This window comes from Hippopotamus amphibius, chromosome 2 (assembly GCF_030028045.1).
Source record: "Hippopotamus amphibius kiboko isolate mHipAmp2 chromosome 2, mHipAmp2.hap2, whole genome shotgun sequence".
NCBI lineage: Eukaryota > Metazoa > Chordata > Mammalia > Artiodactyla > Hippopotamidae > Hippopotamus > Hippopotamus amphibius.
The window spans coordinates 102,330,207-102,343,286 of NC_080187.1; the positions used below are offsets into that span (position 1 = coordinate 102,330,207).

The window sequence follows — 13,080 nt, forward strand, 5'->3', positions numbered from 1 at the left end:
TTGCCTTTTCCAAAATGTCATGTAGTTGGAATCAAATAGTACTATACAGCCCTTCATGCTTAAAATTTTTAAGTGCAGCCCTTCGAAAAGATCCCCAAAGTCCAGTCATTTAAAAAAAAAATCATAAGATCTTTTTGGAGTCCCAGGGTCCTCGCTTCACTCATCCTCTGACTACCTGGGGTACCGACTGGAATCTGGTCCGGTAGAGCTGAGATCCTACTGCTGAAGAATTGAGATGACTTCACCTGCCTCATCTCACGGGTTCACCCCAAATATCTGTGCTGTTTCATGGAACATACTTACAACACTAAAGCCTCCTTGATTGTAGGAATTAGATTTGCAAGAATCCCAGCAGTCATATAGCAAAGCTCATCCATTGCAACAATAAGACAGTGAGGTGGCCAAGTGATCTTCCTAATTTTATGCTGTCAGTTGATTTTTAGTGAAACGTATACAAGTGCGAGGCCATCTGGGGAGTCAACAACTGGTAGGTCTATTTTACACAGATCTTTAGTGCTCTTTTAGTTTCTGTGGATTATAATATTTAATGGTAAAATTGTTCAAAAATAGTATTTTTCTTTCACGTGGTTTATTATGGGATGTCCATAACACTACAATTATAACAAACAAAATATTAATTAAACAATAGCAACAATTTGAGTACCTTATCAGGGATTGTATGTATTTTTTTCTCTCCCTCAAAGTACCTGCTATGTAGTGCTATTAGTCTTCTTTTCCTAAAATAAGAAACCAAGAATCTGAGAATTAATTAATTAAGACTACCTAGACTCCTGGCAATAAATGATGAGGCCATGAACTTGCTTAACTATGATAAAACATTTATTGTGAATGTCAATCTTGAGTCAGATTTTAAATTTGGACCATAAAAATATATTTGTGTGACTATATAAAATATTCAAAAACTATGTCCTATAGCACATACTTTCTGAAAATAAGCAGCTGCCCAATTTATTTTCATTTTTTAGGATGTGTCCTTCAACATCTTGCTTTCTGTTACCATTGCCAGGAAATAAATATTTAAGTGAGACATTTTAATAAGGGAAATATTTTTACTGAAATTGAAATTTCTAGTTCTTCACCCTCCAAAATTATCACCAGGAAAGCCACTGGTGATATATTTGTTTGTGAAATTGCATTCCAGATGCTTTTGAAAACAATACTGCACCAAACCACATTATCTAAGGTAATTGTTCAAAGTCTATTCTTAAAATATTCCCAGGTCTGTCATAAATTTTAAAATGAATAAAGACCCAGGTCCTATAAATAGCCTTACATATAGCCTCTCCTAGGAACAGCCTTACTTAAAAACAGGAATTATTAAAAAATAAAATGATATCTCAATACAACCATGGAAGTCATTACAGAGTATGTATTTGTAAACTACCACTGAGAATTTAAATTAGAAAGTGTTAGAGAAATTCAAGAAATGTTACATCACCTTGAATTCAAGTTAACTAGGACAGCTGCATTGTGCATTGTGCCTCTCGGAAATCTTTGTTTTTACAAACTGTGCATTATGAACACCAAGAGAGCTTAGAAACGCAGATTCCTGGGCCGACCTAAATATTAATGAGTACAAAGCTCTGCAATTGAGATTCAGGAAACTGGATCTCAGCAGTCCCTTCCGGTGATTCCCAGCAGCTGTTAACGTGGACCACCGTGTGAGAAACACTGTCCTCGCCTGGACTGTCATCATTGCAGGCACACTTTACAAGCTGTTGCCAGCTTTTATGATGGACCAAAACTGTATGAAGATGAGGAAGTTTAAATTGTTCAAAGGTGTCATTTTCTGTTAAAACCAATATCCAGAGTAAAGTGGCTTTGTTGGTGCAGCTCCATAGCTCTGATGACAGATTTGAGGAGGCAGTCGTACTTGCGAGATAGAAATAAGTTTTCATGTCATATGTCATTTGCTCAGCTTCACAGTAGGTTAAAAAGCAGGAGAGACAGCAGGTAATGTGTCTTCATCTAAGTGGGAGGCCTTACAGTTACTCAGGCACACAGGACTTTCAGCTCCTTCACCCACGGAGGGCCTGAATGGCATTCTAGTCTAAAGAAATAGATACAGTATCATAGGTAGCAATGATCCCTTCAATTAGAAAATGCAAATGCAATCGTGGACCCCAAACCATGATATCAGGGGATACAAAAGAAAAACCTGTGCGGTGGGAAAGAGTTAAGTCACAGCCTTGCTCTCCACGCTGCCACACTGCCACTACCAGAAACTGGAAACCTTTCTAAAGGTGTCCCCCCCTTACTGTCACTCATACCCACGTGCTCTGCACACTCATCCAGTGAACCAACCAGCCCTTCATGTCACGGCCATCCTGTCTTTAGTCATAATGTTTTAATCGCTCGTCCCAATTTCTGTTTAAACCATTGCTCTGTGAGTTGATAGGATGTGATATGCCCTTACTGTGTTGTAATCTTGGGCCATTTTATACGCTAGCCATTTGTAAATGTGTTCCTTTATCCAAAGACATCTATTCCAGGGGTCCAGACTGATATAAAATTGCCTGTTGCAAGTGGCTAATAGTATTTTCAGCTATGGCTTTTACAGTGTAAACAAAACCCAATATGGACTGTCTATTTCTGCTAAAATCCATTGACTCCTCCGAGAGCCTTGGGCAAAGACCCTAAGTGTTCCATCTTCCAGCTATGTGTTAGCTCTTATCCTCAGGAGATTCAACCCAAAGGCAATTTGCAAGGAATTCTTTATCTTGTTAATATTCCAGACAAGCTCTGACTACATCAGTGGCTTTATTTGGCCACAGAGGGACACGTTCTGTGCATTGCTGCATGCCCTGGACGCCACCGTGACTGCATCAAAGGCCAACCAAGACATCTGCCTTGGCACTGGAGTTCCCTTCTGAGCTAGCAACTAGATGGGGGCTACATGACCTAATTTAATTCTATCCTGGAATTTCTATAAGGAATGGCACCTCCCACCTTGGGATGTTCTTAATTGTCCATTTAACAAGGGCCCATTTGACTGACCGTAAGGCAAGGCCACTGGCCAAGACCCAGGAGTCTTTGAAAATCGAGATATAGCTTTGATATTCAAACACCAGTTCTTGTGATGCTGCCACATTCAGTGCTTCTCAAATCAACCCATTGTGTAGACTTACCTACTGATTCCACTGCAGGTATGCTTTGAGTCCTGACCATCTATATGAGAGTTTCCATTGGTGAACCAAGGGGCCTGTTTTTCCTCAGTGGGAAGAGAGGCATGAGGTTCATACCACTCTGGGTAGATTCCATCACTGGTCGATTGTCGAAAGGCTACCTTTTCATATGATGTACTTCACCCAGTCAATCCCCTTAGCTTGTTCCTGAATACACCATTTTCATTTTCATCAGGGAACCTGGATGGGAATGCCTTTTTGACATTACACATGACATGGTAGATATCGTAAACCTAAACAGAGTCTGATGCCCTTCAGATTCCTTCAGTCTGGGGACTGTTTCTACCTGAGCACAAGAGAATGCCAGTAGCTATCATTTGAATAGATTATCCTGCTCAAGGCATCAGAGAGTCTTCTGGTGTAGAATCCTAGCAGCCACGTTAGAGTGCTATCATTGAGCTTTTCCCAGAAACTCCAGTCTGCATGTTTTGACAGCAGATACCTCTATAGTTGATGACTTTTCAGGTCTCAGAGAGGCAGCTTGGGTTATTGCCAGCCTCAGATGTCTCACAGTTGGCTCTTGCTCCCCTTTCAAATTCAGTCTGTCTTGGGACTTCCCTGACGGTCCAGTGGTTAAGACTTCACCTTGCAATGCAGGCGTGCAAGTTCGACCCCTGGTCAGGGAGCTAAGTTCCCACATGCCTCACCGCCAAAAAAAAACCAAAACATAAAACAAAAGCAATATTGTAAAAAATTCAATAAAGACTTTAACAATGGTCTACATCAAAAAAAACATCTTAAAAAAAAACTCAGTCTGTCTTTCTGTCACTTTGCATACTATGACCCACAGAAACCCGAAATGTATCTGCCAGATTTCAAAGAGTGCTGCAAGCTGTTCTCCTCTCAGTGGGATCCAGGAGAGACAGCAGTGTGTCTTTCATTGCTTGTGAATTGTCTGCAGTGGTTTATCCAAGATTTTTCCAAAGACTTCACTGATGGCACTGGGCTCTGACACTTGGTTGGATCTAGTCTAAATTAAGCTTTACCTAGTCACACGTGGCACTACACTTTCCAAACCCTGCCTGACTTTCTCCTCTTAGAGGAAAATTCTCATTTATCATTAACGAACTTACTTGGACAGTGATCTGGACCAAACTGTTTTCAACCAGGTTGTGACAACATGTTGGAGAATTCAGGTTTCCCTAAGGACAACAGTAAGTTGACAAGTGGGTCTACTCGACGTGAAGACACACTGTATTTGATGTTTGATGTTTTTTTTAGATTGGGATTGAAAGGAAAGATGTAGCCAAGTGGATCAAAGCTCAGCACCAGCCTCCTTTGTCCTGAAACTCCTAAACAGTTTTTACCACACCCACCCTGGTGGAGGCTGTTGGGAGTACTTCCTTAGTGAACCCAAGTAGTCAGCAGTGAGCCTGCAGGACCTGCTTATTTTTTATCATGGTCCAATCAGGACTATTCCAGAGATAATTAATGATAGTTGAGGGCCAGCACCCCTGCTGCCACCATGTCCTTAATCAGAGCTGAGTTTTGTTTACCTCCCTGGAATCTTGTACTGTTTCATAGTTACTATAGAGGAAGGTTTAGGCAATTCTAAGGGCTCCCATTTTAGTACATCCAATTACAGCTGGGCTAAGGAACAGCAGCCCAAAATTAGGCTCACGCCAGAAATGGCAAGGTCCTCCATCCATGTGTTACATCCTTTCCGGTTATACATTTAGCCAAAGGTGATACCACCTACTGGATATGTCTTAGTCCCTTATTTTCCTCCCTGCAGTTTTCACTGTGACCATCATACCTGTGAACACAGCATCACTGAGCCTCCTTCTCTGCCCCATCAGCTTCTCAATATTGCCTTCTCGTTTGCCAGCAGTCTTACTGCTCATGGTGCTCTGGCTTCCACAATCCCCAAGAGCTGTGTTCACCACCCCCGGCCATTCTATTAATATGTTAACCACGCACGACACAGCCTGGGATCTCACTCAGAACTGGACAAAGAGACGCTGGCCTTCGGGGGCAGGCTTCTATGTGTCTTCACAGGTGGAGTCAGTTCCGCCGCTGTGTCAGCACCTTTTGTTTGCATTCCCATCGGCACCACTGGAATAACTTCTGAGATGAAAGCGGCAGATTTAACAGGGTTCCTTAAGGGAAGCAGCTGCCGGAACTAGAACAGATTTCCTTCCTCCCAGCTGGCGACAACGTGTCAGGAAATCTTTCATAGGAATGCTGTCAGTTTTCACTCTTTTCACTCTGTGTCTTAAAAGCCACCTAAAGAGAGCTGGTAGAGTCTCCTCTGGCCAAGTTCTTTCTTCTAAATGGCCCAGATTCCTTTTTTCCTTCAGTGAAACCTGGCATGTCAGCTGCAAGAGTAAACGTGTCCGTGAATCCTATATACCCTCCTGCCTTCCCCAGAAGAGAGCCCCCTGGGAACCCAGGCCTGGGGGACTCCCCGGATCACTGTGTCTACCAGAGTTTAGGTCAGAGAATATGGTTTGGGGAGGCTCATTTATTTTCCTTTTATTATTATTATTATTAATTTCTGTTCGGCTTGCTACATCCTTTAAGGGAACTGTATCTTCTACAGGGCGGTTCTACTGCACAGCAGAGAGAACAGGTGGCTTTCCTTCTCAGCATAGATTCGCACCACCCCAGGCTTCATCACTCCAAAAGGGTCCTTGATTATACACCTGCCAGCAATTCCTGAAAGGCAACATTGCAGCAAGTTAGGAGTTCACATTCACAACAAACATTGCTTTTCAGCTGCATGCAGGAAAAATATCAGCTATTACGTCAATTAACCTAAAGATCCTGAAAAGCGTGGAATGCGCAGATATCTGCTGGTGCTTCTCAGCAAAGTGGCCCAGATCCTTTATACTCTAATTACTTGGTCCCATACGGTAGCTACTAGCCCCATGTGGCTATTGAGCCCTAGAAATATGGAGTCTGAATTGAGAGATATTATAAATATAAAATGCACACTGATTTCAAGCACTTAGTATAAAACAAAGAATGCAAAATTTCTCCTCTAATTTTTACTTGAGTCAATGTTTGAATAATATTTAGAATACAGTGAGTTAAGGAAAATGTACTACTAAAATTAATTTTGCTTCTTTCTTTTAACTTAAATGTAATGTAAATCTTAAATTTAAAAGTACAGAATCCCTCTTGCAAAAGCACCAGAATTACAATTAACTACTGAACAATCATTGACAGAAAGACACTGGAACTCACCAAAAAAGACACCCCACATCCAGAGACAAAGGAGAAGCTGCAATGAGATGGTAGGAGGGGTGCAATCACGTTAAAATCAAATCCCATAAATGCTGGGTGGGTGACTCACAAGCTGGAGAACAGTTATACCACAGAAGTCCACCCACTAAAGTGAGGGTTCTGAGTCCCATATTAGGCGTCCCAACCTGGGAGTCCAGCAACGGGAGGAGGAATCCCCAGAGAATCAGACTCTGAAAGCCAGCAGGATGTGACTGCAGGACCTCCACAGGACTGGGGGAAACAGAGACTCCACTGTTGGAGGGCACACAAAAAAATGTGCTCACCAGGACCCAGGGGGAAGGAGCAGTGACCCCATAGGAGACTGAACCAGACCTACCTGCTGGTGTTGGAGGGTTGCCTGCAGAGGTAGGGTGCAGCTGTGGCTCCCCGAGGAGGCAGGGGCACGGGCAGCAGGGGTTTTGGGAAGTGCTTATTGGTGTGAGCCCTCCCAGAGTCTGCCATTAGCCCCACCAAAGAGCCTGTGCGCTCCAGCACTAGGTGGCCTCAGGCCAAACAACCAACAAGGTGTGAACACAGCCCCACCCATTAGCAGACAAGCAGATTAAAGTTTTACTGAGCTCCGCCCACCCAGCCCTACCCACCATCAGTCCCTCCCATCAGGAACCCCCCTCGAGCCTCCTAGATAGCTTCCTCCACAAGAGGGCAGACAGCAGTATCAAGCAGTATCAGCAGTATTTCGTCTTGTGGAACTGAAAACCACAGCCACAGAAAGATAGAGAAAATGAAAAAGCAGAGGACTTTGTACCAGATGAAGGGACAGGATAAAGCCCCAGAAAAATAACTAAATGAAGAGGAGATAGGCACCCTTCTGGAAAAAGAATTCAGAATAATGATAGTGAAGATGATCCAGGACTTTGAAAAAAGACTGGATGCAAAGATCGAAAAGTTTACCAAAGACCTAGAAGAATTAAAGAGCAAACAAACAGAGATATGCAACACAATAATGGAAGTGAAAAATACCCTAGAAGGAACCAATAGCAGATTAACTGAGGCAGAAGGGTGAATAAGGGACCTGGAAGACAGAATGGTGAAAATCACTGATGCGGAAAAGAATAAGGAAAAAAGAATGAAAAGAACTGAAGACAGCCTAAGAGACCTCTGGGACAATGTTAAATGCACCAACATTCACATTATAGGGGTCCCAGAAGGAGACGAGAGAGAGAAAGGACCTGAGAAAATACTGGAAGAGATTCTAGTTGAAAACTTCTCTAACATGGGAAAGGAAATAGCTACCCAAGTCCAGGAAGTGCAAAGAGTCCCAGGCAGGATAAATCCAAGGAGAAACATGCCAAGACATATATTAGTCAAGTTGACAAAAATTAAAGACAGAGAAATGTTGTTAAAAGCAACAAGGGAAAAACGACAAATAACATACAAGGGAACTCCCATAAGGGTAAAAGCTGATTTCTCAGTAGAAACTCTGGAAGCCAGAAGGGAGTGGCACGATATATTTAAAGTGATGAAAGGGAAGAAACTACAACCAAGAATACTCTACCCAGCAAGGTTCTCATTCAGATTCGATGGAGAAATCAAAAGCTTTACAGACAAGCAACAGCTAAGAGAATTCAGCACCACCAAACCAGCCCTACAACAAATGCTAAAGGAACTTCTCTAAGCGGGAAACATAAGAGAAGAAAAGGACCTACAAAAACAACAAAACAATTAATAAAATGGTAATAGGAACATACATATCAACAATTACCTTGAATGTAAATGGACTAAATGCACCAACCAGAAGACACAGACTGGCTGAATGGATACAAAATCAAGACCCATATATATGTTGTCTACAAGAGACCCACTTCAGACCTAGGGACACATACAGACTGAAAGTGAGGGGATGGAAAAAGGTATTCCATGCAAATGAAAATCAAAAGAAAGCTGGAGTAGCAATACTCATATCAGATAAAATAGATTTTAAAATAAAAACTGTTATAAGAGACAAGAAAGGACATTACATAAAGATCAAGGGATCCTTCCAAGAAGAGGAGATAATTATAAATTTATATGCACCCAATATAGGAGCACCTCAATACATAAGGCAAATGTAACAACTATGAAAGAGGAAATGCAAGACAGAAATAGAGACACAGGTGTGGAGAACAAGCACATGGACACCAAGCAGGGAAAGCAAGGAGGGTTGGGGGGCAATGAATTGGGAGACTGGGACACCAAATTGTACACTCTAAATATATGCTGTTTATTGTCCAACTGTATCTCAATAAAAGTTCCTAAAAAAAAATAAAAAATAAAAGTACACACATGGCTTTCATTTGTGGCTCACATTATATTTCTGTTGGACAGAGCTGCAGTGTAAGTCACTAGTTTCCAGTGTCATTTGCCTGGGGTGGCAGAGGAAAGACATCAAGACAACATGCAGTGTCCCTCTAAGTCCCTACTGGATTTGTGCTTTCATCGTGAGCACAGGCTGGGAAGCTGCTTGAGGCACTTGCTCTGGTTTCTTTTCCCCCCAAGTGGTTTCAGTCTCACAAAGATAATCAATTAATAGGAGACAAGGAATTAATAGTATCTTGAGCCAATTTCGCCTCAGTTTTATGACCCTGTTTCCCTGTGGTTTTATCTCACTCATCATCCATCTGCCAGTTCAACAGGGCATGTGTCTGTGTCATCCATATCCCCACACTATGATTTATCCCCAGTATTTTCAGTGGAGCTTTTGCTACCTCAAACCCAGGGAGGATCAGGGTCACATTCTCATCAGAACTCTCTCCCAGAAACTTCGGACGCACTGAGTCTGAAAGGATCTGAAAGCCTGGTCATTTTCCGTCACCACCGCTGAGGTTTTGGGTTCAAACTGTCAATCAGAACCTCCAGACACAATAGGCTTTAACCTAATTTTGCATTTATTTGGTCCTCTAGGAGCAGGTGAGGCAGGCGACTTGCCAGACCCAGCATCTTCATCTCCTGTGAGGCCTGCCAGCCACTCAAGAGCTTCTTTCCCCATCCTACCCCCCACCTGAGGCTTCAGGCCACTGAACAGCTCCCCCAGGGCAGGTGCCACAGTAAAGGGAGAAAATACCACATTCCTGTTAACTTAAGCCCATTGTTTTCAAGGAAATGATGCTGGAAGAACCAGGTCTTTCTCTGCCATCCTCAACAGCCAGGCCTGGTGTTAACCCTTTACTCACAGTGCACTGGGAAGATGAAGTTGAGAAAAGTATAGTTGTTCACAACATATGTTAAATCTTAAGGGGATTTTCTCTGTTTTGAGATAAGTGTGTATGTGGGGGACTCTCTAAAGGTTTGAAAATATTCAGTTCTCTAGAACAGATGGTCAGTGGAGGAAGATGGTTAAAAGGTACAAACTTTTAGTTACAAATAAATAAGTCCTAGAGACATAATGTACAACACAATGACTGTAGTGAGCACTGCTATAAGATATAGCATGTGTGACAGAGAGGAAAGTTGTCCAGAGAGTAGATCCCGAGAGTTCTTATAACAAGGATAATTTTTCTCTCTTTATTTTATCTATATGAGATGATAGATGTTCACTAAACCTATTGTGGTAATCATTTTCCAATATGTGTAAGTCAAACCAAACCATCATGCTGTATATCTTAAACATATACAGTGATGTGTCAATTTTTTTCCCCATAAAGATAAAGAAAATTCAAAGAAAACAGTTATTTAGCCTTAACGTTTCCCTGGAAGCTAAAAACATTTGCAATACAAATGAACATCCTTATTAAAGACCACTAGAAAATCAATTTCCAATTTTTGTAAGATTGCAACGGTTACATGTAATTTGGATCAGCAGTTTTTATTTTAGACTTGTGTCCTCAAAATTCAATTGCTTATACATCTTACAGTTGAGATATGTGCCAATAATTGTATTTTTCTGTTTTTCAGGTGGAATTGCCTTACTTCATAATTCCCCCCAAAACTATTTCATACATTATTACATCAACTTCGATCATTTTCTCAATTTTAGAATCCATTTAAATTTCTATTTTTTGCTTTTATGTTTTGTAATATACTCTTCATTAGGCCTGTGCTATCATAGACCTAAAATAAATTTTCAAGCGTTTGAGCCAATTAATTACCTTTAATTCTTATGTTATCGTCACAAAGTACTTTCATAAGAATAGAGATGGAACAACTTTTTAAGATGTCATCTTTTAAACATTCAATTTTAGTAGCAAAAAATCCAGTTAATTGGCAGTTATCTACTGTTACATTCTAAACAAATGCATTAAATTAAACTTTTCATTAATGAATTTCATTATAAAGGATTAAGTACCATATTTTCCTATCTTGAACACATTTCATTTATCATATTTTTATTAAGTAATTTTTTTTCTTTAAATTTGGTGGTTTTTTTCATATACATACACGGAGAATTGTCTTCAATTTGCAACATTTTAGAGAAAAGTAACAATATCTTTTAAAACATGATAAGTTATAATTTTCTTTAACATGAAACTTCTGCCAGATTTCCTTCATAATTGCAACTAAATCAAGGTACCTAAAAAGTAATAGTATATGAACTAGAATATCTGACCATCTGCTAGTCTTCCAAATGGGTTAGCATAAAACATCAATTGAGAATAGCAGTGACCAGGCAGTGTTGTCAATCTAGACTGTGTTCCCAATGAAGCAACATGGAATTGTAGGAAATAAGCATTAAAATATTTGCCTACATGAAAAAGAAAAATTCAGTCCATGATCCTGGTATTTTCCCTTTGACATCATATGTGTACTGATTTAAACACATGATGTAAAAAAAAATCTAGTACATGAACATATATAACATAATATCCAAATAAATTCTTTTCTTGCTCCATTTATTGAGATATTCTAGCAATATGTAGACAATACCAGAATATTTAGTTTTTCCATTAAAACATAACACTTGACAGTTTCAATGAATGGACACATCTGTATGATGCAGCAGGATAAATCAATAAAACTTGAATAGGAAAGAAAAGCAACTGACGTTTATATGCTTTATCTTTTCATTGTAATAATGTTATCATTTATTACGATAAAGCTTAAGTTATGGTTCTGAAATGCCTGTTTTACATGCCCTATTCTATGACTTAAGTGCTTTCTTATGTTTTTCTTATGACAGGATGTTGGGGTAAGAGAAAGCCGATGCAGCTTCACAGCCTATGGAATGGGACCCTGTCTGCAAACGAAAGATGGTGTGATCCCAAAGGGCCCAAAGCATCCTGTCCTGGTAATGCTGAAGATCCCAGGTGAAATGAGGAAGGTCTTTATCGACTGGGCCAAGAAGATGGACACCATCTCCCGAGCCTGCTTCCCGTTAGCCTTTTTGATTTTTAATATTTTCTATTGGGTTATCTATAAAATTCTTAGGTATGAGGTTATTCATCAGCAACAAGATTAAGTCTCTGGGGGTGTGCAAGTGTGCAAACTGTCAACTCACAAGGAAGGTTTTTTGGCCGTGTGTGTGTGTGTGTATGGTGTACAAATGATGACCATTGTATGCAAGTGGCATATGGAAAGGTATTATTATGATTTGCTATGCAAAGTCATGAGGCAGTTAAGATTCCTTTAATGGATACAAAATATATATATATTATAGGGATTCTATTTCATATTAATTTAAGATGATCTGTTCTTTCACAATAAATCATACAAATGAAGGTATTACTGTCAATGTGCTTGTATGTAATGCGATATCACATAATAGTACCTGTGAAAACTATTTCAGAACTCTTTGATTTTTAATTCAATATTAAATATCACAAAAGTAAAATTTGCACAGAAAACTTTGGAAAAGGCAAAAGCGGAAAAGTTGAAGATAAAAAATCAGTAGCTTGAGGCTTTAAAATATTTTCTTATACTGTAGTTACAAAATAGAAAAATGATCAGATAATTCAGAGTGAAACACACTCACTAGTGCTAGAAGATTGTACCTACAAATACTATAGAACCAACTTAGGTAATTAAAAATTCTAATTGGAAGATTGAAATTAAAAACTTTTATTGTTTAGATACTAAATTTAATTATTTAAAATATTAAATATCCCTCTTTGGGAATTTTTTTAATAGCCTAAGCAAACATATTGTATACAAAATCTACTTTTCATAACTTTGTATGTCTATGAATGAATGTATATATACTGAAAACATTATTGTTTTTAAAGTGTTATAGCTATATAATTTTAATTATTGCCAAACGCTGAAAAATTCAAGCCAGCATCTTTGTTTTGTTAGATTTTTAATAGTTGCATAATTGTCTATAAGTAATTATGTTTACTGTTTTGATATAATTGAGCAAAGTTCAGTAAGATATATTTCAGCTTAGAAGGAGACTTTAAAATTCAATGAGATTATAGTATTTACATTTTGATACAAATGAATTTCCTGAAAACAAAAATGGGCTTAGAAAGATTTTTTAAATGAGAACAATTTTCCCATCAAAGCTTTGTGGATTCCAACTCCTAGCCCCAAATGTAAAGAGGGAAGATTTTAATTCTGAATTATACAAATAAGTCATTTCTACAAAGTGAGGATTGATTATTTAATATTTCTGAATTAATGATTTCAATATCTAAGCCATCCACTAGATGTGAATAATTCTAAATAAAATTTTTACTTAAAATTTATGAGCAACTCCATGGAATTTTTTCAACCA

At 39.3% G+C, this 13,080-nt stretch overlaps 1 protein-coding gene across 1 annotated transcript in view; it reads left to right on the plus strand.

Annotated features, from left to right (window-relative positions):
- Positions 1-11,826, plus strand: part of GLRA3 (glycine receptor alpha 3) — a 105,353-nt gene extending 93,527 nt beyond the window's left edge. The window contains 1 exon segment of the mRNA XM_057720665.1: positions 11,548-11,826. Within this exon segment, the coding sequence (XP_057576648.1) occupies positions 11,548-11,826 (279 nt within the window).
- The last annotated feature ends 1,254 nt before the right edge of the window (positions 11,827-13,080 follow it).